This window comes from Panthera leo, chromosome E2 (assembly GCF_018350215.1).
Source record: "Panthera leo isolate Ple1 chromosome E2, P.leo_Ple1_pat1.1, whole genome shotgun sequence".
Taxonomy (NCBI): domain Eukaryota; kingdom Metazoa; phylum Chordata; class Mammalia; order Carnivora; family Felidae; genus Panthera; species Panthera leo.
Genome location: NC_056693.1, coordinates 17,754,706 through 17,779,954, shown reverse-complemented (window position 1 = coordinate 17,779,954; position 25,249 = coordinate 17,754,706). Strand labels below are relative to the sequence as shown.

The 25,249-nt window shown below is 46.3% G+C and overlaps 1 protein-coding gene across 1 annotated transcript; it reads right to left on the bottom strand.

The window, feature by feature from the left end:
* Positions 1-5,725: 5,725 nt before the first annotated feature.
* Positions 5,726-24,855, bottom strand: NPHS1 (NPHS1 adhesion molecule, nephrin). Its single transcript, XM_042919182.1, has 29 exons — positions 24,392-24,855; positions 24,067-24,282; positions 23,861-23,983; positions 23,528-23,656; positions 22,921-23,002; positions 22,440-22,543; positions 22,128-22,255; positions 21,873-22,044; positions 21,532-21,689; positions 21,129-21,273; positions 20,883-21,007; positions 19,498-19,684; positions 19,194-19,323; positions 18,852-19,024; positions 18,283-18,423; positions 18,060-18,200; positions 17,395-17,516; positions 16,236-16,407; positions 15,981-16,137; positions 15,734-15,885; positions 14,212-14,323; positions 13,947-14,128; positions 11,831-11,887; positions 10,015-10,134; positions 9,851-9,875; positions 9,669-9,744; positions 9,399-9,492; positions 9,190-9,302; positions 5,726-6,934 (listed from the first exon to the last, which is right to left on the bottom strand). The coding sequence occupies exons 1-29, from the start codon at positions 24,447-24,449 to the stop codon at positions 6,803-6,805; spliced, it is 3,726 nt and encodes a 1,241-aa protein (XP_042775116.1). The 5' UTR covers positions 24,450-24,855; the 3' UTR covers positions 5,726-6,802.
* Between the last annotated feature and the right edge of the window lie 394 nt (positions 24,856-25,249).

Here is a 25,249-nt window from a genome sequence, read left to right as displayed (position 1 = left end):
TACAAACCACTTTAGAATCCTAGTCTAGATTTGTTCTTCTCCAACGGGCCGGTACCGCCCCCTGGTGGAAGTTTTGGAAATTTGCGCAAATGTTTTTGGTTGCCACCTTGTTTGGAGGGCGCCACAGACTTTTACAGGTCAGGAACCAAGAATGCTAGACCCTGCGTCCGCACCCTAAACAAGTTGAAACCTTCTTTAAAGGAGTTTAAAAAAAGTTTATTAATTATCTGAAGTTATTAAGACAACATGTATACAAATGCATAAAAATTTTCGGTACTGTTTGAAATATACTGACTTTTTTCTGAAATAAAATTCTAAAGTAAGTAGAGTGAAAATGATAATTTTTTGTTGTTCAGAATGGCTGCAAAGATTGTTCACCATACAGGAAAATTGCAAGTCCAACCATAATGCCACTTAAGAGATATAATGTAAAATTTTAACAGTGTAAAACACACATGAAGAAATGTGTCCGTATCACAAGTGTTCAGTATGATAAATTTTCAGAAAGTGACAACATCTGTGTAACTAGCACGCTGGTCAAAGAACATTATCATCTCTCTGGAAGCCCTCCTTGTGTCACATTCCAATCACTATTTCCGTCTCTCCCAAAGACGACCACTCTTGATTTCTAATGCTACAAATTGTTTTTGCCTGCTTTTAACTTTAAGCAGATGAAATATAATGTGTTCTCTTTTGGGTCTGACTTCTCTGATTCAATACTATGTTTTTGAGATATGTCCACGTTGTTGAGTCAGTAGTTCATTTATATTCATTGTCATAGTATCTGTTGGATGAACATACAACTGAGTTATCTGTTCTCCCTGATGGACCCTTGGGTTGTCTCCGGATTCTGGTACCAATGAACATTCTAGTTTATGCCTTTTTTGTTCACAGATATAAGCATCTCTATTGGGTATATACCTAGGAGTATACTTATATGTTAGTAGGGTATGTGTATGTTAAGAATTAGTAGAGGGGTGCCTGGCTGGCTGAGTCAGTTAAGCATCTAACTTCTCCTCAAGTCATGATCTCACAGTTTGTGAGTTCCAGCCCTGTGACAGGCTCTGTGCTGACAGCTCAGAGCCTGGAGCCTGCTTCAGATTCTGTGTTTCCCTCTCTCTCTGCCACTCTCCTATTCGCACTCTGTCTCTGTCTCTCTCAAAAATGAATAAACATTTTTAAACTTTTTAATAAAAAAAAAAAAGAATTAGTAGATAAAGCCAAACAAAGTGGTTGTATGAACGTATGCTCCCATGAGCACACAGTTATGCCTGAGCACTTTTGTTTTGTCCTGTTTTTCTTTTTTCTTCTGGACCCCAGGGACACCGAATGGATTAACCATTATCTTCGGTTTATGATGTGTTCTTGTCCACGTGAAGCCCCTTCTCTGATGGTGAGAAATCTAGCTGTCATTAATATATTTATTCCTTTGATCAATCCCTCCGTATTTCACTGATGTCCCATTGTTGCTGCTACCCTTGTCCTCCGTACCAGCCCTTTCCACTATGCTAGGGCTCTAACAGCCCACTCTGGGCAACCCTCCTGTGCATACCCCTCCCAGTCTGGTTAGGCTCTGACCCCTAACCCCCAGGGCTGTCATGGCTCTCCATATCCCCCCCAAACACGTACACATTCTTACAGTTTCCAAGCTTGCTTTAGCCTCACAAAGCACCTTTAGGACTGAAAGCTCTTTATTTTTACTTCTTGTTTTTCACAGTTCTTTTCATTCATAACTTCGATGACTTCTTTGTAATAAGATTCGTATATTTTGTTAGTTTCAAAGAACATCGTGTTGGCTTTTTAAAAAAGAATCTCTATTTTACATTTTTCATTAACTTTATTTTAATTTTCTTAAAAGTAGAGAAATTTTCTATTTTCTTTGGGTTTATTCTATGGTTAATTTTCTAGTTTTTTCTTCTTTTTAAACATCTTCCAACATTTCATTATTATTATTATTATATTAAATTTTAGTGAGTTTTTAATTTTAATTCCAGTATAGTTAACATACAATGTTGGGGCGCCTGTGTAGCTTAGTCAGTTAAGCATCTGACTCTTGATTTCAGCTCAGGTCATGATCTCAGGGTTTGTGGGTTCGAGCCCCATGTTGGGCTCCACACTGACAGTGAGGAGCCTGCTTAGGATTTTCTCTCTCTCTCTCCCTCTCTCTTCCCCTCCCTCACTTGCGCATGGTCTCTTCTCTCAAAATAAATAAACTTAAAAAAAAATATATATATATATATACACATGTATATATGTGTATATATATACACATGTGTATATACATATATATATATATATATGTATATACACAATGTTATATTAGTTTCAGGAGTATGATATAGCGATTTAATAGTTCTATGCATTACTCAGTGCTCATCATGATAAGTGTACTCTTTAATCCTCTTCATGTATTTCACCCATATCCTCACACCTCCCCTTTGGTAACCATTGATTTGTCCTCTATAGTTAAGAATCTTAGTTTGTCTCTCTTTTTTCTTTTGTTCATTTGTTTTGTTTCCTAAATTCCACATATAAGTGAAATCATATGATATTTGTCTTTCTCTGACTTATTTCATTTAGCAATATACTCTCTAGCTCCATCTGTGTTGTTGCAAAAAGCAAGATTTCATTCTTTTTTATGTCTGGATAACATTCCGTTGTGTATATATACCACATATCTTTTTTAATGTTTATTTATTTTTGAGAGAGAGAGTGAGAGAGAGATAGGCCACAAGCAGGGGAGGGGCAGAGAGAAAGGGAGACACAGAATCTGAAGCAGGCTCCAGGCTCTGAGCTATCAGCATGGAGCCGGACGTGGGGCTTGAACCCATGAACTGTGAGATCATGTCTTGAGCCAAAATCAGATATCCAACCAACTGAGACACTCAGGCACCCCTATACCACATCTTCTTTATCCGTTCATCTATTGATAGACATTTGGACTGCTTCCATAATTTGGCTATTCTAAATAATGCTGCAATAAACATAGGGTGCATATATCCCTTTGAAGTAGTGTTTTTGCATTTAAGGGGTAAATACCCAGCAGTAAAATTACTGGATTGTAAGATATTTCTATTTAAAAATTTTAAGGAACATCCATACTCTTTTCCACAGTGGCTGCACCAGTATGCATTCCCACCAACAGTGCAAGAAGGTTCCTTTTCTCCACATCCTCACCAACACTTATTGTTTCTGTGTTTTTTATTTTAGCCATTCTGACAGGTGTGAGATGATATCTCATTGTAGTTTTGATTTACATTTCCCTGATAATGAGTGACGTTGACCATCTTTTCATGTGTCTGTTGGCCATCTGTATGTCTTCTTTGGTGAAATGTCATTTTCTAGTTTCTTAAGTAGTCACTTAGTTCATGACTCTGGAGCTTTCTTCCTTTCTAGTGTAAGTATTAAAGGGTATAAATTTCCTTCAAAGAACTTCTTTTGATGTACTCAACAGATTTTGATAGGTGGTATCTTCATTTTTCATCCAGTTCTAGGTATTATTTATTCCCCCTATGATTTCTTTTTCTTAACCCAACTTGGGCCAATAGGATTTGGCTTCTCTGAGATTTGGAATAAGGGTACTACATTTCAGAGTCAAGCATTTGTGTGGTGTTAGGCTTCACGGTGCTTTAGAGCTGGGGCAGCCAATGTCTCAAAATACAATCATTATAGACAAGGAGGGAAGCTAAATATCTACAAGGAGAGAATGGAGGGATGCAGACAAAAGATGAATGGACCAATGAAAGATTAAAAGAACCAGATAGATTTATACAACTCATGAGACCCAGATGTGCTTCCTGGTTTTGTTTTTTTTGTTTTTTTTGTTTTTTTTGTTTTTTGCTTCTGTGACATTGTCTTGCACCTTTACAATATATTTTTCAATTTTTAGCATAATTTCAGATATATGGAAAATTTCTAAGAATAGTACCAAGAATCCCAATACACTTCACTCACACTCTCCAACAGTCAACATTTTACCACACTTGTTTTATTCTTTTCTATCTCTGTGTATAGACACTTTTTCCCCCTCAGCTGTTTGAGAGTGAACTGAAGAGACAATGCCCTTTCACCCTAAATGCATAAGTTTACATTTCCTAAGACTAAGGCATTCTCTTACACAACAATAGCATAATAGAATTAACACTGATATATTATTATCTAATCTACGATCCTTATTCATTTTTGCCAGTTGGCCCCATAATATCCTTTTTGGAAATTATGTGTTGCCCTCAGGTCTGATGTCTCTTTAGTCTCCTTTAATCTGAAACAATTCCTTAATGTTCTTTTTTTTCAATCTTCCTTTGTGTTACATGACCTTGACATAGATGAAGATTACAGGCCAGTTCATTTCTAGAATATCCTTTAATTCCTATCTGTATTTCTCATTATTAGATTCAGATTATGTATTTTAGTCAGGAATATCATTGACATACTGTCAGATCCTCAGTATTTCATACCAGGGGGCCCATGATGCCATTTCACCCCATGACTGGTAATGTTAACTTTGATCATTTGAATAAGGTGGCATCTATAAACTATGGAATTACTATTCTTCCCTTAGTAACTAGTAAAACAAATGCTTTTTTTAGCTCTGCTTGAGGTTGAGTGAGCTTCTGCTCCTTGAAAATGATCCATTTTGTATCCATTAAGCCCATTCAAACTGGCTTAAGAAAGAGGGTCATTGATTGAAGAAAAAAAAAACAAAAGAGGGTCATTTATGTTGCAACTAAAGTCATCATTCATAACTAGAGTCATCATTCAGATTGGCCTAAGTGGAGAGGGGAATTTATAGTCCAGAAGCGGCTTTAACTTCAAGCACAGCCGGATCCAGGAGCTTGCTGTAATCAAGAACTTGTCTTATTCATAGTTATTTATATAAATAAAAGGGACTAGATTCTGGACAGACAGAAGCAATAGGTACTTGCTACATTGATTCAGGCAATGACAAAGAGGAAACCGGAAGTGCATGAAGAGACCCAACCACAGCATGGAGTTCCTTTGGAGAGACTTACCCAAGTGGTTCAAGTGGTGCTCAGCAACCCAGGACCAGGATTATCAGCATATTCTCTAACCTGGCCACAATGATTGGTTCAGGGATTAAAACTCAAGATGGGCTGAGGAAAAACAGCCCCAGCACTTTCTAGAACTATCAGCTTCGAGGCACTGTGGCTGCTGAGCTTGTGGAATGCCAGCCTAGAACTGTAAGTGGTCATCTTTCTTTCTTAAATGAAGAGGAGGATGAAATCAACACAGAGAAAAGCAGAGCCAAACGACAGAGAGCTAGGCCCTTCATGGCTTTGTTTCAATACTGTATCCAGCAGTGCTTGAAGCCAGCATTGCCCTGGGATTGTCAGCTGGAACAGCCAATAAATTCACTTTTCCTGCTTAGCCAGTGTGGAAACAGAATGTTGTAAGTTTCTTCTTTGACAAACAAAAATACACAATTAGAAAAAATTCTAGGGGTGCCTAGGTGGCTCAGTCAGTTGGGCCTCCGACTTCGGCTCAGGTCATGATCTCGCAGTCCGTGAGTTCGAGCCCCACGTCGGGCTCTGTGCTGACAGCTCAGAGTCTGGAGCTTGTTTCAGATTCTGTGTCTCCCTCTCTCTCTGACCTTCCCCCATTCATGCTCTGTCTCTCTCTGTCTCAAAAATGAATAAACGTTAAAAAAAATTTTTTTTAAAAAGAAAAATTCTACTTTTAGGAAAGGAATCATTTTTTAATTAAAAGGGGAATCATTTGGACCCTAAGGTGTTTATGGATTCAAGTGCTGTGGTATAAAAGCTTATGATAAAGTCTGCACTGATAAAATATAATATATGGATGAGCATTTGAGCCTACAGTTTTGGTAATATGATAATCAAGTGAGGGTGGAGGCTTAAATAAAGATTATATTTAACTATAGTCAGTTCTCCATGAAAATAGGCAGCCTTCTCAGTTTTTCTGCTATTCAATATAAACAATAAGAATTCTCTTGCTGGGCTGCTTTATTATGAAGACTGTTTTACAAATTACCTTCATTGAGGTATCATTTATGTACCATAAAATGCACCCATCATAAGTGTACAGTTCAATGAGTTTTGACAAATCTATATATCCATGTAACCACCACCACAATAATGATATAGAACATTTCCATTATCCCCCAGAAGTTCCCCTGTGCCCTTTTGCAGTCAATTCCCTTCTCGGACCCCAGGAAAGCACTGATCTGTTCTGTCACCTTAAATTAGCTTTGCCTGTTTTAGAATTTCTGTAAGTGAAATCATATAATATATATTATTTTGTGTCTATCTTCTTTTATTGTCTTTTTATTTTCTATAGAGTCTATTTATGTTTACCTGTGTGTCATAGTCTATACATCATGTTTTAGATACTTGTGGAAAATAATATTGTAGGACATAACAATGGCTCATAAATTCCACTTATTATTAGCTATTTCGGGTGTAGTTGACTTCAAAATGAACTATTTTTAATATGTCATTTCCAACTTCTGAAAATTTTACTTTAAAAAAGTATAAAGACCCTGGAATAGCTTTTTCATTATTGAGATGTCTTTTATAATTTACTGTTCCCCTTTGGAGAAGTTTAGTTTCCAAAGCTGGCTCCAGGAGGAACTTTATTTATACAAGCCTTTTTGGCACCGGCTTGAATCATCTCCTGTCACTTACACACACCTTTCCCCAAAATAGTCCAGTCCCTTTGTGTCTTATGGAGCTCACTTAATAAGCTCAGCCCATATTGGAATAAAAAGGACCATTGGTATATTATGTCCTGCAGGTGTAGGAAAAGGGTGTTGAGAAGGCTCTCACACCAGATGTCCCCTCAGCTCAAAAGGTAGAGAATCAGTTTCCATCGGGTCAAAGTCTCCTGCCACCTGATCATAGATTCCTCTTGTATCTTCATATGTCTCCTCAGGCCAGCAGGGATCACAGAGGCCCTGACAAACAAAGTTGGAGTTAGAACCATAGAGAGATGCCCTGTGGGTCACCATTGCAGCTCTAGGAGGGATACACACTCCTACTCAAATTCCCAGAAAAAAATGTTTTAGTTTCTAATTATGGGAGGGAATACAACATATACAAAGAAGAGAGTGATTATAATGAGCCTCCATGAGCCTCAAGTCCAAGATATCTCATTATTTTTGTCAGAAAAATAATGTAAATGTCAGAAATATGAAACTTTAAAAAATGCAGGAGGGGTGCCTGGCTGGTTCAGTCAGTAGAGCATGTGACTGTGGATCTCTGGGGTTGTGATTTCAAGCCCCACTTTGGGTATAGAGATAACTTAAAAATAAGATCTTTAAGGGGTGCCTGGGTGGCTCAGTTGGTTAAGCATCTGACTCTTGGTTTTGGCTCAGGTCATGATCTCACGGGTTCATGAGATCAGGCCCCTTGTCCGGCTCCGTGCTGAGAGTGCAGAGTCTGCTTGGGATTCTCTCTCTCCCTCTCTGTATCTCTGCCCTTCCACAACTCATATGTGTACACACATGCATGCTCTCTCTCTCTCAAAATAAAAAAATGAAAGAAATAAAGAAAAATAAAATCTTTTAAAAAATAAAATAGAAACAAAAAAGCATGATATCGGGAATTGTAGAATGTGAGTTGTGATTCTGTTAGTCCTATAAATTTCCAAATTTTCATCAAAATAGAAGACCATGTAGAAGGATCCTTACTATACATGTGCTTTGCCCTAGAATTGGGAGAAAATGGTTGTTTTAGCTTGGCAAACTTTAGAGCAGATTTGTCCATGGGACAAATATGGTCTGCTGCCTGTTTTTGTACTGCTGAGGGGATAAGAATGGTTTTACATATTTTAATTGATGGGAAAATATCAAAATAAGAATATTTATGACATATTAAAATTATATGAAATTCAAATTTCAGTGTCCAAAAAGGAAGTTTTATTGGAACTTAGCCACATTTGTTCATTTATATATTGTCTATGGGAGCTTTTATAGTACAGCTGCAGGGCTGAGTGGTTTTGAAAAGGACAGCATGTCCTGCAAAGCCCAAAATATTTATTATCTGGACCCTTACAGAAAGAGTGCAGACTGCATCTGTGCTTTAGAGGGCACATATGGTTCAGCACCACGGACAGCATTTTAATGCCCTGCTATTTCCACACTGGTGAGAACAGTGCCCTCTCTGGGACAAAGTTACAGAGGGAAATCCTTGGCCCAGAGGTGCCAGAGCATTAGCCAAGGCCACACAGAAAGGCAAGGGTTCTGACCCATCTCCCTTACTGTGGGGCAGTAGGTGGGGGTAGTTGATGGTCAAAAGTGTCTGTTGTTCTTGCCTGCCCGGCCACCATCTTCACTTCCCTCTGGGCTCTCTGTTCCTCTCCCACTCGGGCTGGTGGATTGAGTGAAACTGGCCCCTAATCCCTGATGCCATGGCTGGACACCGATCCAGACCTGTCTTAGCATAGTCCTTCCCCTGCCTCAGTGTTTCAGCAATAAGTATGTGACCAAAGCTAGACTAATAAAGTGTCATCACTGGGGCTTTAGGGCTATTGGAAAAAAAGACATTCTCTTTTTCTGAAGATTTCCAATCTAATAGGATACAAACCTGAATTTTCTAGGGACATTTCTAGGGAGGAAACTCTGGGTTTCCCTTGACTTTTCAATTGAATGGGCCAAAAAAATATTTCTCTATGTCTCTCTACTTAACCAGTGTATTGGAGAAGGCTAATTATCCAACAGAATGCATAGATTCCTTCTTCCACAATAATAGAACTATAGTGAGGCATATATCTCCAAACTGGACTGTATTTCTCCGTCTCCTTTACAGTTAGGTGTGGCCATGTGACTGTGTTCTCAGTGAGGAATGAATAGAGTGTATCATTTCCGGGCCTGGGCCATAAGGCAGGGTTGTGCCTCCACCACACTCTATTTTTCCCTATCCCACCAGTTGAAACCCCCAGTGGACTGGCCTATCCATGCAAATTTGAACAATGTACTCACAGATAGCAGAGGAACACAATGGAAAGAACTTGAATTCTGGAATAACCACGTGCAACAAGGTCACTCACCTCTGATTGCTATGTGAGAAAGAAATAGGCAATCTTTAGACCACTGGATTGTAGCCAGGACTTTTTGCTATGGTGTCTAGCTTACCCTCACCAATATAAGCAGTAGGAGGCGGGTTTCTGGCATGAGCCAGAAAAGACTTATGCTGATACAAATCTCCTCACCATTGGTACTTCATCATACAAGGGTCCCCAGGCCCCAGATGGGGCATTCAGTCTTTCCACTTCATCATACAGGTGTCCAGGAAAAGCCATATCCTCCTCAAGATGTGTGAGACCTGGAGTTGGAGTGAAAGGAAGGGATGATCAGGGCACCCATCCAGATGTCAAGGGTATCTATGAGCAGGGGGAGTTCTGATGTGGTCATGACTCACCTCGGGGATAAGACACCTCCTCCAGTGTTGGTGGTAGCTGGGGGCTGAAGTCCTTCATGGAGTGGTAATATGGCTCTACATCTGTTGTGCTAACCTGTCAATAATGCCCACCCATGCCCCGAAAAAAAAAAAAAAAAACAACAGATAAAATGTTTTCTATCCTCTGACTCCATAGTTCCCAGAAAGGACAATGATAAACCCAAAGCTAATGACAGGCTTTTAGTCTGCCAGTTCACTATTAGCAGGGCATTTGGAAGCACCCCCACTCACCATGGAGCTTTGAGTGTCCTGGCCTCCAGTCCACTGGCTGTCCTCATATTCATTCCTGACTCGGTCTTCCTCCGACCTTCCAGGATAGAGGTATGGAGGGCAGTTGGGTGTTGATTCTGACACCTCTCATCCCCAAAACTCCTCCCTCAGAATCTTTCTTACAGAAAAATATTCCCACTTACCCTGCCTCTGTCTTTTCTGAGATGCCTGAGGGAAGTAGGGAAAAAGGGATCAGAGACACCCCTCCTCTGGCCAGCCAGGCCCTGAGAGACTTTCAATATGAAGCTCAGGGCTTCATGTCACCCTTGGGCCTCCATCCCCGCAGGGGAAGATGGTCTCTCCTCACCTTCAGCAAGACGCCTCAGTCTCCGCTGCCAGAGGAATCCCCCAACACAGGAGATGTTAGAAAGCAGCAAAAGACCCCCAACAGCAAACAGCACAGGCATCAGGGGCAGCCTTGAGGGTCCTGGGGGCAGAAGGTACCCCTCAATGAACCTAAAACAACTGGCTGTAGGCCCGGAGCAGCATTCTCTGACAATGCTCATTTCTGATTAAGCAAAGGTCTCTTCTCAGGTCGGAAAAGCAGATGGGCAGGGATTTCCATGTCCATTCCTTCTTTCCACCCCAGGGCAGGTGGCTACTTTCTCAAGTCAAGCCACTAACAGTGGGTCCTACTTCTGTCTGAGCCCCACGTGTGGATTCAGGGGGGAGCTTCAGCTCCTTAGCTGGGCATTCAAGGCCTCTCCCCAGGTATCAAGCCTTGCCCACCAACCATAGACCCTGGTGTTGGACCCTCTGGCCACACAAATTAACCACTGGTTATTTCCAGAATCACTGAGGCAAAGCCACACCTGTAAGTGTGACTATTTGGAATAGTCAAATGTCTGTCCTTAAATGGCTTTTCTTCTCAACTGATTTTCTTCTCAAATGACTTCCTCTTTGCACAAGCTTCCATTCCAGATAATATCGGAATCCCTGCTATATCCCTAAGGGCAAGACTAAATCCCTTTAAGTAGACGTCTGCTCAGCATCCATCTCCCCATCTTCTGCTGACAGCACTAATTTCCTTCAAGGAAATAACCATCCCTCACTCTCAGGCTGTATGTTTCTGCAGACTTCCATGGAGGACACAATGGCCCACCCTGGCCGACGGGAGCACCCATCCCTCTTTCCACAATGATCAGTTCAGACCAATCCAGCATTTTACCCAAGGTGGATTTTTGCCAGAATAATTAGAACACTCCTCTGCTGGCTGCTAAGAAGGAGAACAGAGCTAGAAGTATGTGTGTGTATGGGGGTGGGGGGTGTTAATTCTTTGCTCTCTTGATGAAAGAACCTGAGAAGGAAGCTATAAAAGACAAAGGCAAAGTTGAGAGGGGATGAGAAATAGATCCTTGGTGAATGTTGTGAGCACGTATTGGAGTTTTCAATTTCACAAGCCAAGCATTTCTTTTTATTGCCCACACAGGTGAATTTATGTCACTTGCAACCTTCTTCTCAGACTTTGAAGGGGGACTGTTTGCAAAATGGTCATAATTCTGTCCCTATAACCACACTCTTGAGTAGTCCCCTTCCACACTGACTCTGAGTTGAGCCACGTCACTTGCTTCAGCCCATGAGGCAATAGCAAATATGACAGAATCAGAAGCTTGAAAGTGCTTGTCCTGTCCTGCTGTTCTTGAGACTCCTGTGACCACCTCCATGTGAACAAACCAAGAAGAGACATGTGGCCCGGTTACTTCCATTGTCCCAACCAAGAGCCAGATTGTCAGATGTGTGAGGAGGAGGCCATTCTAGATCGACTAGCCCCAGCTGAGCCTCCAGCTGCCTGTGGCTCAGAACAGAAGTATTGGGTCACTCACAGAAACAAGAAAAACAATGGTTGTAGCTCTAAGTACCCGTGTTTGAAGTGCTTTATTTTGCCTCAAACGCTGATACAGGCTCTGCACAGGGCAGAGAACCAGCTAATTCTTTCAGAATTAAACTGAATTAGGCAGAGAGAAAACGTATCACATCCAGGCAAGAGAAAGAGCTGAGGATGTGGGTGAGGGACAGAGCTAAGTCTTAAGGGGCTGTGGCCACAAAACAGAGCAGGCGGAGCTGGAAACCAGAAGGTTCTATTCTCAGAGGAGGGAGGGATACTCAGCTGATTGAAAACTTACTTGTAGGCTGCTCTGTGGGCAGTTGATAGTCAGGTTCTCCAGAAGGCTGGTCTAGACCTAGGGTGGGGGGGGGGGGCGGTGGATATAGAGATTGTGAATTAACACCAAGAATCTGGGATAAGCTTTAAGTATTTCTTAGTTTCCTATTAAGTTTTTCAACCCATTTTGAGGAACTGATTTTTGTCTTCTTTAGGAATATTTCAAAGACATCTGCAAATCCTGATAGTAATGGCAATGTTATTAATAGCCACTCTAATACTACTACTAATTATTATTATTGATGAGTGCTTTATGCTATGGAATGTCCTTTTAACCTGAATTATCAGTTTTGGGGAGTTAATCAAAAATGATGCTGGGCTCTCAGAATGTCTTTTTTTATATTTTATTTTATTTTATTTTATTTTATTTTATTTTATTTTAGAGAGAGAACACAAGTCAGGGAGAGGGACAGAGGGAGAGAGACAGAGACAGAGAGACAGAGAGAGAATCTCAAGCAGGCTCCATGTTCAGTGTGGAGGAGACTCAGGGCTCAATCCCACAACCCTGGGATCATGACCTGAGCCGAAATCAAGAGGTGGACACTCAACTGACTGAGCCACCCAGGTGCCCCTCTCAGAATGTCTTCATAGAGGTATCAGCTGTAGAACAAGTGAAGTGAATGTGGCACTTTATGCTTTAGTACCTAAAGAGAAGACTCCACGGGGGGGAAAGAAAGAGGAGGAATGGGAAGAACTCCTTACTTCCGTGAGGAAAAAGACTACTGTGTCAGGAAGGGAAAGACAGAAAGAGTGAGTTTTCATGGGGCAGTGTAAACAGAAGTTGAGCGGGGGCAGGAGGGGGGTGCATTTCTTTGAATCGGCATTTACATAGCATTTACTTTGTATGGGTCCATGGTTTAAGCACTTTAGACATATTATTTAATCCTCACACTGTCTGAGAGACACCTTACTTTCAGAAATAGGCACAGAGATCTGAGATGCCTTATTTTTAGAAACTGAGGCTCAAAAATGTTAAGTAATTTGCCCAAGGTCTCACAACTAGGAAGTGGCAGGGCTGAGACCTGAATCCAGGCTTGTCTGAACCAGGCTCTGTGTGATTAGCCACCACACTACAGTGCCTGCCAGAGTCAAAACGTTCTTCTCATCAGTCATAGTAAAGAATTTGTCCCTTTCATCAAAGTTGCTGAATTTATTGGCATAAAGTTGTCCATAATATTCCCTAACTTGTCCTTAATATCTGTAGATTAGTAGTAATGTCCTCTCTCATTCCTGATAATGGTGAGGTTGCATCTTCCCTCTTTTTTGCCTTGATTTTTGTTTTTTTTTTTTTCCTTTTTTTAAAGTTTATTTTTGAGAGAGACAGAGACAGCATGAGTGGGGGAGGGGCAGAGAGAGAGAGGGAGACACAGAATCCCAAGCAGGCTCTGAGCTCACTGTCAGCACAGAGACTGACATGGGGCTCAAACTCACGAACCGAACAGTGAGATCATGACCTGAGCTGAAACCAAGAGTCAGACGCTTAAACCAACTGAACCCTCCAGTTGCCCCTGCCTTGATTAGCTTTATAAAGGTTATTGATCTTTTCAAAGCAGCAGCTTTTGGCTTCACTGATTTTTTTCTATTGTTTTTCTGTTTTCTAGTCCATCGATTTTTGCTCTTACCTTTATTATTTTCTTCCTGTTTCCTTTAGGTTTAATTTGCCCTTCTTTTTCTAATTTCTTAAGATAGAAACTAAGCATCAATTTGAAGCCTTTTTAAAAACATAAATGAGCACTCAATGTTACAAGTTTCCTGCTAAGCACTGCTTTAGCTGCAGCCCACAATTTCCATGTTTTCATTTTCATTCAATTCAAACTTTCTTCTAATTTCCCTTGTGTCATTAATCACATTCAGACAGTATAGTTTAGTGGCTAAAAACTGCTTCCTGGCGTTCATCTTCCTGAGTTCCAATCTCATCTCTACCTCCTTCTAGCTGTGTGAGCTTCAACAGTTTGCTTAACCTCTCTAGTCCTCAGTTTCTTCATCTATAAAAAGGGAATAATAGTATCTACTTCACTATACCATCCTACAAGTCCCCTGAGGGGGTCTAAAACCTGCTCAAGACTGTCCTTTCCCACCTGGGGTGGTGACAGAGATCTGGGACCCCTTGTCCATTAGTCCGCTGTCCCCCAGGGCATTGCTGGCCAGCAGCCAGACCCTGTATCGTGTAGAGGGCTGCAGCCCAGTCAGTGTGAAGGTGGTGGCCTGAGGTGGTAGGACATCCATGTACAGGATCCCTGGAGTCCCCAGAGCCTCATACCTGCATGAGAGGAAGGGCAGTCATTGAGGGAGGTGCCCCAGCCCTGCTGGCTGCCATCCCTTCCTGCCTTGACAGGAACCCACCTGATCTGGAACCTCTGTGGCAAACCCCCATCAAAGCCAGGCTTCCATTCCAACCCCACTGAGTATGGGGTCATGCTCATGACCTTTAATCCTGTTGGGGGATCTGGGCGGCCTTTGAGGAAAAGGATGAGGGAAATAGAGGATACAAAAGGGTTCTGCAAGATTCCTTCCAGATTTTTCTAAGAATGATTTTAAATATACAGTTGATTCTTGTTATTAGTAGTGGTTATGTTCTATAAAGTTTCTATGACCACTGAATTACAGAATATCAAATCATTGCTTCTGGGAGAAATGCAGAGTCAGACTCCTGTGAGCCTGCAGTCACATTTTCATCAACCAGTCAATACATGATCTTGTTTTGTGTGTGCTTCTGTCTAAAGACACCTTATTTAATATATATTATTGATCGACTCATTAACATTGAACTCACGGCCAACAGTGTCATAATTGATGTTTGAAGGAAGCCTATCCAACAGAAGTGTTTTCTCCATATGTTTAGGAACAGTAGATAGCAATTCAGGACTGTGCCTACAGACCATTTTAAATCATTTTAAATAGCAAGATCACTAACAAAAAGCACAAAAGTGCAAAAAAAAAAAATGTGGCACCAGATAGGGCCACAAAGAAGACACTTCGTTATAGGATCAAAGCTGGAACGAGAAGGCAGAGTGTCACCTTATTCTACCCCAGCTGAGAATGTCCTCACTGGGCAACTCAATTTTTTTGCCTGCTCTGGACATGTCCCCAAGTGACCAAGAAAGCAGCATGAGTGTTTATTTTGAGGTTACAAATAAACTTTAGCAAGTAGGCAAATTTACAAATACAGACTTGACAAGTAATGGGTATTGGCTGTACATGACATACGTTCCTTGTGTGGATTTTTTGGTGCCTATTTCACATCCATTCCTCATTTCTTCTGGTTACAAAATCCTGAGTATCCTTTGGAAAACCACTAGCCCACATTCTTAGGCCACATGCTTCTGATGGAAGTGACTCCACTCCCTTGTAGGATAGATTTGTGTCCAGGCCAAACAAACCAGAATGTCGCCTTCCCTGACCACGGGGTTTGTTCAGGGGTGGGATGGGAGCTGAGTAGAGCCAATGAGTCTTAACTCTAGTACTTTCATACCACTGTTAGGAAAAGAAAAAGATTCTATGTCCCCTAGGAAGTCTAACAGCCCTCCATGAGGAGCCTTAGAATAAAGCCAACACAGAAAAGCAGACCTGAGAGACAGAGAGTTCTGGATGGCAGTGAACCTAGATCTAGCAACTCCTGATGATCTACTTTTCGGTTACTTGGGCCAATAAATTATCCCTCACCCACCCACTGCCTTTTTTTTCTTTGCTATGAGTTTTCCTAAAGATCCAGAATCTATTAGGATTTTCAGGGCAGGCAGAAACTCCATCCTCACTCATAAACACCTCTCAGGTTTGGGGAACACTGCCATTCTGGGCCAACTAGAGATTGGGTTTGACCCAGGGAGCACCCTCCCAACACCCTCACACCCCACTCCCACCATACTGATGCTGACGAGTTGAATGTTGGTGCGGTCTGAGCCAAGGGGGTTGGTGGCTGTGCACGTGAACAGGGCATAATCCTGGGCCGCAGACACATTGGCAATCGTCAGGAGACTGCTGTGGACCATACCCTGGTGGTATGTGTGTTCTGTGTATCTGGAGAAGAGGTGTGGCAGGGACTCAGGGAAGGTAACTAGGGTTGGGGGACCAAAGTTGGGACTAGGGTGCTACATGGCTAGGCCTTGACTCACCTGGGATCCTGGAGATCCAGAGCGACTCCATTTTTGGTCCAAGTGAAGACGATGTTAGGGACACCTCGGGCACGACAGTGGAGGGTGGCAGAACTGGTGCTATCTCCAGCTGCTGCCACCTTAGTTAGGGGAGTGGGGTGCTCCACCTGGGGGGCAACTAGGAGGGGTTGTTGGTCAACATAAGGTATGTGGAAGGACATGAGAAATGTGGGCATAGTGGCAGGCCTTGAAGTCAGGATTTTGGGTGTCACTCACATCTGACAACAAGTCGGACCAGCCCTCGGGCTGGAGGTGCTACTCCATTGTCCACGATGCACTGGTAAGCACCAGCCTGGTCCAGTTTGGCATGGTGAATTCGAAGACGCCCTGTGGATCCCTTTGACATCTTCTCCATGTCATCCAGGCTGTGGTCCTCTTCCTCTTCTCCCTTGAGGCACAAGATACAGGAGATGGCCCCCAAGTCTGACCCCAGCTCTGTTATCCCCCAAACTGGGTCCCTCCTATATCTTTATTCTCCTAGGCACAATCATCCTCCACAGATCTAGCAAAGAAAAAATTCCCTATCCATTCCCCCAGTCATCCATCTATCTATCCATTTATCCAATCATTTGTGCATGGGTCCATCCATTCATCCACCAATCCAGACAACTATTCACCCATCCATTTATCCAACCATTCATGCTTGGAACCATTTATCTACCCATCCACCTGTCTATTTGACCATGCACCTGTTTATCAATTTATTCATTTATCTGTCCATCCATCTCCCTCTCCTATCCATTCATTCATTTGCCCATTCATTCACCCAGCTATTTATCTTCCTTCTATCTATCCATCTGCCCACCCTTCCATCTGTCCACCCATCCACCTCATCTATTTGTTCATATGCGCACATACCCATAAATACATGCAACTGTTCATCAGTCCATCCAGATACCTATTTATTTATCTCTTCATCTCTCCACTGACCTCTGCACCCATCCATCCATGCATCCATCCATAATCTTTTCACAGACATCTTTCTACTGATGGTGTATTTATCCATCCATTTACTCTCTAATCTAATCCATTTATTTCTCTCATTCAGTCATTTACCTACTTATCTATTCACCATCAGTCTATTCATTCACTTGTCCATTTGTCCATCCATCCATTCATTCATTCATCCATCCATCCACCTACCTATTGATCCATATATCCATCTACCTGTCCACCCACTCATTTGGTTATCTAGCCACAAATGCACCCATCCATCTGCCATTCACCTGCCAGTTCTCCAGTTCACTGGAGTATGTCCCAATAAAGATGTAATTATACAGGATCACGTAGATGTGATCCCTCCTCCCAAGGAATTCACAGTTAAGAAAACACATCCCCAGACCCCACTTCCATTTACCAAAGGTTGGATCCTTACCAGCCTCTCCCAGTTGAACATCCCTGGAAGGATGGGATTGGCATCAACGGTGCAGACTATATCCACAGAACCCCCAATATTCACCTCAGTAGGGTCCTGGAGAACTCGTATAGTGGGGGCATCTGGGGGAGGCAAGGATTTGGGGAAGGCACTTGGGCCTACACAATTGATGGTGAGAGAAGGTCCCAAGTAGGAGAGGTGTCTTAGAGGTGTTCAGGAAAGTTACAGGTGTAATACAGACTGCCCTTTATGAAGAGCACTTGGAGTAAAGTTCTCAGTGTTAGTGAGACATTCCCCACCCTCTGCTGTGTCTCTGTAGTGACAAGGGTAGGTCTGGTGGACTTCCAGGATTGTGTGGAAGTGGAGCTTCCACAGCGGGCTTGGCTTCCTGATGAGAGTAATTCCTGTGTAGGTGGGCCCCCTGTCTGAGCAAATTCCACATAGAGTCTCACTAGTGGACAGGGTTCCCAAAGTGGGAGTGACTCCATCACAGTAGAGGCTCCCGGAGTGGGAAGCTTTCAGGATGGGTGAATATCTCTGGGTGTGTGGAGCTTCCACAATAAGGAGACTCCACAGCGGGCAAGGTTCCCTGAGTTGGTGTGGCTTCCATGGAGGGCAGGCCCCCCAGAACACTCTCGTTTCCTAGGATGATGAAGGGGGCTCACAGTGCACATCCAGCCGCACTAGCGCTTCGGCGGTGCCCTCTGAGTTCTGGCAATGCAGCTGATAAAGGCCATCGTCAGCACGGGTCACGTTCCATAGCTGCAGAGCTCCACCGGACAGGATGCGATGCCGAGGGCCACCAGCTGGGGGAGGTCAGGGTGAGGGGCCTGCACCCTTCTCTACGTCCAGGAGACCCACACCCTTCTCTCTGCCCACTCCGCGCACCTGGGCTGAGGCGGTAGCCCCGGAAGGTCCAGTTGAAGGCCTCCGGGGCAGGGTTGGCAGACACAGACACAGGCAGCAGTGCCTCACCCTGCTCCACCGCGGTCACCACAAGCACCTGCTCCCCCAGGAACTCTGGAGGGTCTGTGGAAGGAGCACCACCACGAGTCAAGATTGTTGTTAAGGCTGGGGCCCGAGATGGATTTGAGATACCGGTATAAGGGTTAAAGTTAGGTCATAACTAGATTTAAGGTTGTGGACAAGGTAACAAGTTCAGAGCTGAGCTCAGAGGTTAGGTTCAGGATAGAGGTTAGAATCCAGTGTAGGAAAAGGATGAAGGCCAGAGTCAGGTTAGGAGATGGAGAGAGGGTTCGGGATGGAGGTCACTGTCAGGGGTCAGGATAGAGGGCAAAGGCAAAATGGAGGTTGGACAGGATTGGAGTTGGTGTAGAGTCGGGGGTCAGGATAAAGGTCCGGAAAGTTTCAAGCTTTAGATTGGAGATAGAGGACAGTGTCAAGGTGAAGACCCAAGTAGTAGAGGATCAGGAGGGAATCCAGAGGGTTCCACATACACAGCACATTGAGGCGGTAGAAGGCGCTCATGGTTTCCCGCAGCTCAGTGCTGTGGGCTCGGCAGGTCACTCGGTGGCCGTGGTCACGGGATGACATTCTCAGAAGGACACTCCTGGCTGCTGCAGATCCTTTGAATGGGGCACTACGGGGTGGTATGGCCACACTTTCCAGCCTGTGGACCAGGCAGGGGTGGCGGAGTCAGGCCAGAGCCAGCTCAGGGATGGAACCAGAGCCAGAGGCATACTAGGTACAGGGCAGGACACCAGGGGTGGGGAGGGGAGCTCAGACGGTAAAGAGGCATGACCAGAACCAGAGAGTGGTGGGGCCGTTCGCACTCTCACCTCTCCCCCTCCTTGTCCCATGACAAATTGACAGGAGGGTTACTGCTAACGCTGATGCAAGTCAAGTTTAAGGCATCCCCTGGGCGCAGCGCCGACGCATTGGCCAGGATCGTCACGTTTGTTGGGGGAACTTCAAGAATGAGTCGGAAAAGCGAGACTCAGAGCCTGCTTCCGCCTCACCTAGACTCCAGGCCCAGCTGCACAAGTCCTGGCTCTTGGCATCCACTGTCCCCCAGCCGGGCTCTGGCTTAGTTTCCCGCCGCGACCAAGCCCTCCCCCAGGCCACGGCCGTGCGCGCCCTCACACTGCACCACAAGCTGCGTAGATGCGCTGAGCTGACCCGCCTTGCACGTGAACTTGGCCTGGTTGTCCGACGGACCCGTGATCAGTACAAGCTCGCGGGAGAAGGTGCTCCCCGACTTCTCCAGACTTCCCAGCTGCACCCGCCGCGGCTCCTGGGGCGGCCGCGGTTCGGTCACCGCACGGGAGTCCTGAGGGCAAAGACTGACGGGGGGACCGCGTAGGCCTGCCATTTCCCCCAGAAAGAGCCTCATCGGGTTGGCTGCCCCCAGTCCAGATAAAGCCTTCCTGTGATGAAGAAAAGGCGCCCCCTTCCGCTGGCACCCAGCTAGGGTAGAGGAATGGGGATTGGAACTGAGCACCTCCCACCTGGAGTCTCTCCCACTTACCCTGGACCCCCAGAGCTCCGCGGTTTTTCGGTGGGATCTGGCTTCCAGGCCCACGCCCCCATTCCCCGCCCCGCCTGCTCTGCTCTCTGGAGGCCAGCAGTTGTTAGCGCCCCCTGCCGACCCTCAGCCCCACTCCTCAACAACCACTCCAGCTACGCTTAGCAACCACCTGCCTGGAAACTCCCATGGAATCCCCAAGCCTTTCCCAGAATTTCTTCATTTTTTCCTATCTTTAGTTCTTTTTCTTTACATTCCCACTTTCCCCAAAGATTTCCTTTGATTGTTCTCTTAATTCCATAGTCTTTCCACAGGTTTCTGAATCCTTTCCCAATATTCTATTACCCTAAAATAGTCTTTTACCTGTGTAATGCCCAAATTCTTGGCATTTTCCAAGAATTCTCTCCAATGAAATTTCCTATAATCCCTAGTCTTTCCCCCAAAATTTCCACTAGCCCCCTAATTTCCCAGGATTTTCTCAGAATTCTGTCAGAATTTCTCTTAATTTTAATGGAATTTCACTTTCTTACCCCCAAGTCCCACGAATTAATTAATATGAATAGATTTACAAATGTTCTGTGGAATAACTAGTCTCTCCCCAAAATTTCCAGCCTCTACCCTATCTTTGTCTTTGTTCCTGGAATTCTTAGTCTTTCTCTAAAATTCCTGCCATTGCATCCGAATCCCCAAAATTTCATGAGAATTTTCTTTACTTTTGATGAAATTAATTGCCTTTTCTCTAGAATTCCCTATCCTGATCTAGAATGCCTTCTTTTTCCCCAGAATTCTCACTGTTTTCCCAGAATTCCAAGAGTTTTCCTAGGATTCCATTTAATTCTAATGGCATTTGTGTCTTTCCCAGTTCCCTACCAAAACTCAAACTCGCCAGTATTTTTCAAGAAATTCAAGTTTTCCCAAGATTTCCCAAGACTCTGGAGGAAAGAAAGGGCTTCATCTTTCCCCCACTTTTCTGGCCACCCCACACCCCTTGCTTGGCACCGACCTTGAACCAGGTAAGAGATGGGTCTGGGTTGCCTCCAATGGCCAAACACACCAGCCTCACCCGAGTCCCAGCCCGGAGGCGCTGTCCCTCTGGGGGGCCCTCTATCCACAACTTCTGGGCAGGATCTGTGGGGAGAGCCAGGAAGAATGGCCTTTCTCTCTGGGCTGGGCCTGACGGGGGTGGGGGTGGGGGGTGGGGAGGGGTCTCTAAGGGATGGGGCACCTCTGGGCAAAGGTGGGGGCTCACATTTCACATTCAGGATAAGTGACTTCTTGAAGGTCTCCTTGGTGAAGGCCTCACTAAAGGCTTCACACGTGAGGGTCAGACCATTGTCCTCCCGTCGCACTAAGAACGTCAAGTTGGACATGGAGATGTGGCCACCATGCAGGCCCTGGCAGGGAGAGAGCTTCAGACTTGGGAACGAGATCACTCCCATCCATGGTACTGAGGGCTGGGCTCAACTGGGACCCTAGCAGGGACACATAAAGCATCTCCACCCTCTCCTCTGAGACCCAGGAGGCCAGGACCCCAGTGCATACTCCCCAAGGACCAAGGCATCCAGGCTGCCGGACCCATCCTCGCCCAGATCCAGGAGTCATGCCCTCAGCTCCCTCCTCCCTCAGACCCGGGAGCCTGGCCACCGCCTCACATCCATGACCATGTCTTCTGTGGGCAGCAGCTGCCGCCAACCCAGCCACCATCGCAACAGGACCCGTGGGCGACTGGACTTGGTGATGCAGGAGAGTGTAACGTTCTTGTTCTCAGACTGGGACGCAGATCCCAGGATGGTAATGGCACTGGGGGGGACTGCAGAGACGATGGACAGAGGAGAGACACTAAACTAGGCTGGATGCCTCACAGGCCGGCCCAGATAAGGGACTGGGGACAGATGACAAGGTCTTTGGCATCAGTCAGGCATGATTTGGGGGCACAAACAGATGGTTCTCTGGGGCACAGACTGACAGACGGGCAGCTGGCATCAGGACTCACAGGTGACCTGCAGGGTGACCCCACGTTCCTGGGTTCCCGTCGATACGCTGTTGTGGGCCTCACAGCTGAGCCTTGCCCCGTGGTCTTCTGGTCGCACAATCATCACTAGCATGCTTCGGGCCACTGCCTCAGCATGCTCTGTGCCCCACGCTGTGGACATGGGCTGGCCATTCTGGAGACAGAGACAGACCTGGGCCAGCTCAGGGCCAGCTCCTCCCCCTACCCTCCCACCCCCATGCCTGCCTCCGCCCTCACCTTCAGCCACTGCAGTGTGGCTGGCGGATTTCCCCCTCGGGACACACACAGCAGCTCCAAGCTCTGTCCTGCCCGCACGTGCCCCTCGTCCAGGCCTGGCCATTCAATGACAGGAGGTCCTGGGGGGACTGGGAAGCAGCACCCATTGGGCCTGTGGAGCTCATCCATTCTTTCCAGGACCCACGACCTGCCTCTTGAACCCCCATGTTTCCCCTTGAGAGTCTGAACCTTCCATAATCCCTGAACTCCCCAGGACCCCCAATTCCTGCTTCCCACCCCTAATGTCCATAGCTGACTCAGTCCCCTACTTACACAGAACATTCATGGTGACCGAGACCCGGATAGGGGTGTCCAATGCTGGGCTGGACCCCTCACAGACCAGCAGCTTCCCATTATCTGAGCTCTGAGGTGTCACCCTGGGGTGGGAAGTTGGGGTTCTGGAGTCAGAGTCATCTGAAATTTGGGGAGTCGGGGTGAAGAGGTGGGGATCCCAGTTTCCCACATCTGGTCTAAGTTTCTCTGCTGGTTTCCTCTAGGATCTAGAGTTCTATGGAAGACATCTGGGGGGTCAGCAGTGAAAACTGGGATCCCGGAGCCCACACCAAAGCCCTTGTACTTGATGCTCTGGAATTTGCATTCATTCCCATGAAGATGTTTTGAAGTGTCAGAGTAAAGAATTAGGTCCCAGATGTTCACACCTGACTCTAGTCTCTGTGCATAAATCCCTGGGATATGGGGTTTTCATGGGAAAATTTGGGGGCCAGGCTGAGGGAAGGCATCCCAATTTTCATACCTGGCTGTGGCCTCTGTGGTGAAGAGTTTCTCCCGGGACCCCACATTCACATTAGCAGAGATGTCAGAAACTGTTTGTTCACCTTAGGGTAACAAGAGGGCTAGAGGGGTGCCAGGTTCCCCTCAAGGTAGATCCTGAAGAGAATGGCCTGGAAATCCTAGGGTGCACATATTGCCCCCTCCCTCCTAGTTCCAGAGGAAAAGCACCAGCTCTGTTCCTCCGCACGTTCAGCCCTCCTGGAGTCCCTGGGGCCAAGTCCTGGGCCTCACCCCTGTCCTCACCACCTTGCTGGGTTGTATCACTCACCCCCATCACCCAGCTTCTTGCTTCTGCACCAACGATGACACGCATATCTCTGTCTGGAGCCTCGGGCTCTTCCCTGAGTTCCAGACCTGCAGTCCTGCGATCACTCTGGTACCTTTCCCTGGATGTTCCCTCCTATTTACAGGGTCTCACGCTGACCTCAACATCTCTCCAGGCCCCCTCCTGCATCCCCATCACTCAGGAAGGTCCTATTTTCTGGGACCCCCAGGAGGGCACTGGGTGGGGACACACCCCCTCCCCACTCCAGAGGCTTTACCCTGTTCCCACCAATTCACCCACTCACTCTGGATGAAGGTGATGTCAGGTGCTGGCTTTGCATCCCCAGACACACAGCTGACCACGTACTCCTGCCCAGCTACCCATGTGACTGTGCTTCCTGCCTCAGGGGTCAGCTGAAGCACCTTGGGGGGCACTGGTGAGAAAGGGTCTGAGGTGAGCTGCCACCACTGAGAAAGATATGAGGATTTGGGTTTTCAGTCTCATTGCTCATGAAATGAGCTCGGCGCCCTGGGTCTGGGACTGGGGACTGGGGACTGGGGACTTGGAACCCTGGGCCCTGGGATAGGAGAGGGCTGGAAATCTGGACTCAAGGGTCCTGGGGGTCTCTCACCCATACCCAGGATGGTAAGGATCACTCTGGGGGACACGAGCTCGGGGCCTGTCTCTGAGCGGCCGACCTGACATTCATACTCTGCATCGTCGCTGAGGTCACATGCTTCAATGTGCAGGTGGAATTCACCTGCAGGTAAGACCAAGAGTCCCAGGTCAGGGCCACAGTCAGCCCCTGCTGGTGGCTTAGAGTCTTAGTCCCTGACCGCTTACCTCTATCAGGGTCCCCTTCTAGGCGGTACCTCGGAAAGCTGGGGATCCTAGGATCAGGACCTAGGAGTAGCCCATCTTTGGCCCATTGCACCGCACTGCCAGGGGCGCTGACCCCACACCGCAGCTCAGCAGTGGCCCCCTCGACCACCGTCAAGTTTTCAGGCAGAGCCCAGAAGCCTCGGGGGGCGGAAGCAGGGAGTGGCAAATGCGCCAGGCCTGGGGACACAGGGCTGTCAGCAGGAGAGGGCAGGGGGTCTGTCTGGAGAACACGAGTGGGAAATGAGGGCCACATGGTGCTGGGTCACAAGACCAGGATTCCACTCACCTGTGGTCAGCAGCCCCAGAAGGAGCAGGGGAACCCTGCCAGGGGTCCTCAGGGCCATCCCGGGTCCTCTGCCTGTGGCTCCTGTGGTGTCCACTGCCTACCTGCTGCCTCTGTTTCTGTCTTTCTCTGGGTCCTTCTATGTCTCTTGCTTTGCTTCTTGTCCCTCTTTGTCCATTTGTCTCCTTCTCTTTCTCTGGTTTCCTCTCTTCCCAGGAGTCAGTCCATCAGTCTCTCTCTCCCTCTCTCTCTCTCTCCCTCTCTCTCTCTCTTTTTCCTCCTTTTCAGTCTCTTCTCTCCAGCCACCCACTCCCCTGCTCTCCTCTCACCACTCAGTCCCTCAGGGAGGATGGCTGCTCAGAGTCCGGCAGGCCTCAGGAGCCCAGGAGAGTGATGAGGCTGATGTGATCAGTGGCAGAGACCCTCAGTGACAGAGACCCAGCCACTGTCGTCTTCACAATGCTGCCTCCCCCAGGCGCCCTCCCGAGAGCCTCCAGTTCCAGGCCTCTGCCCAGCAGGCTCCTCCCAGCCCATCCAGAGCATGAAATCCCCTGTCAGCACATGCCAGGAATACTCCTCGGTGCCTCCCCAGCCCCGATGACCCCAAGAGCCTGGCTTGGGCCAAGGATAAGGGGGAGCAGGTCAGACCCAGGTGGAGAACTGGGTCATCTAGGACTCCCCAGCTCTCTCCTCCCCTGGTACATGATCTTGGCAAGTGTCTTCCTTCCCTGAGTAGACCTCATTCCCCCCATTGCCATCGGGGGTCTCTGCTGGAGAGCGTGCAAGGGTGTGTTTGACAGACCGCAGGAGTGCAGATATCTGTGTGTGCATGTGTGTGTGAGTGCACGAGCATGCATGTGA

What these genes read in the sequence shown, in the direction of transcription:
- NPHS1 (XM_042919182.1), bottom strand. Translation starts at nt 24,449, where the DNA reads ATGGCCCTGAGGACCCCTGGCAGGGTTCCCCTGCTCCTTCTGGGGCTG. An exon ending in TGACATCACCTTCATCCAGA is followed by an intron (nt 23,003 to 23,527) that starts GTGAGTGGGTGA and finishes TGTTACCCTAAG; the next exon opens with GTGAACAAACAGTTTCTGAC. An exon ending in GGAGGTGTCTTATCCCCGAG is followed by an intron (nt 9,303 to 9,398) that starts GTGAGTCATGAC and finishes CTCCAACTCCAG; the next exon opens with GTCTCACACATCTTGAGGAG.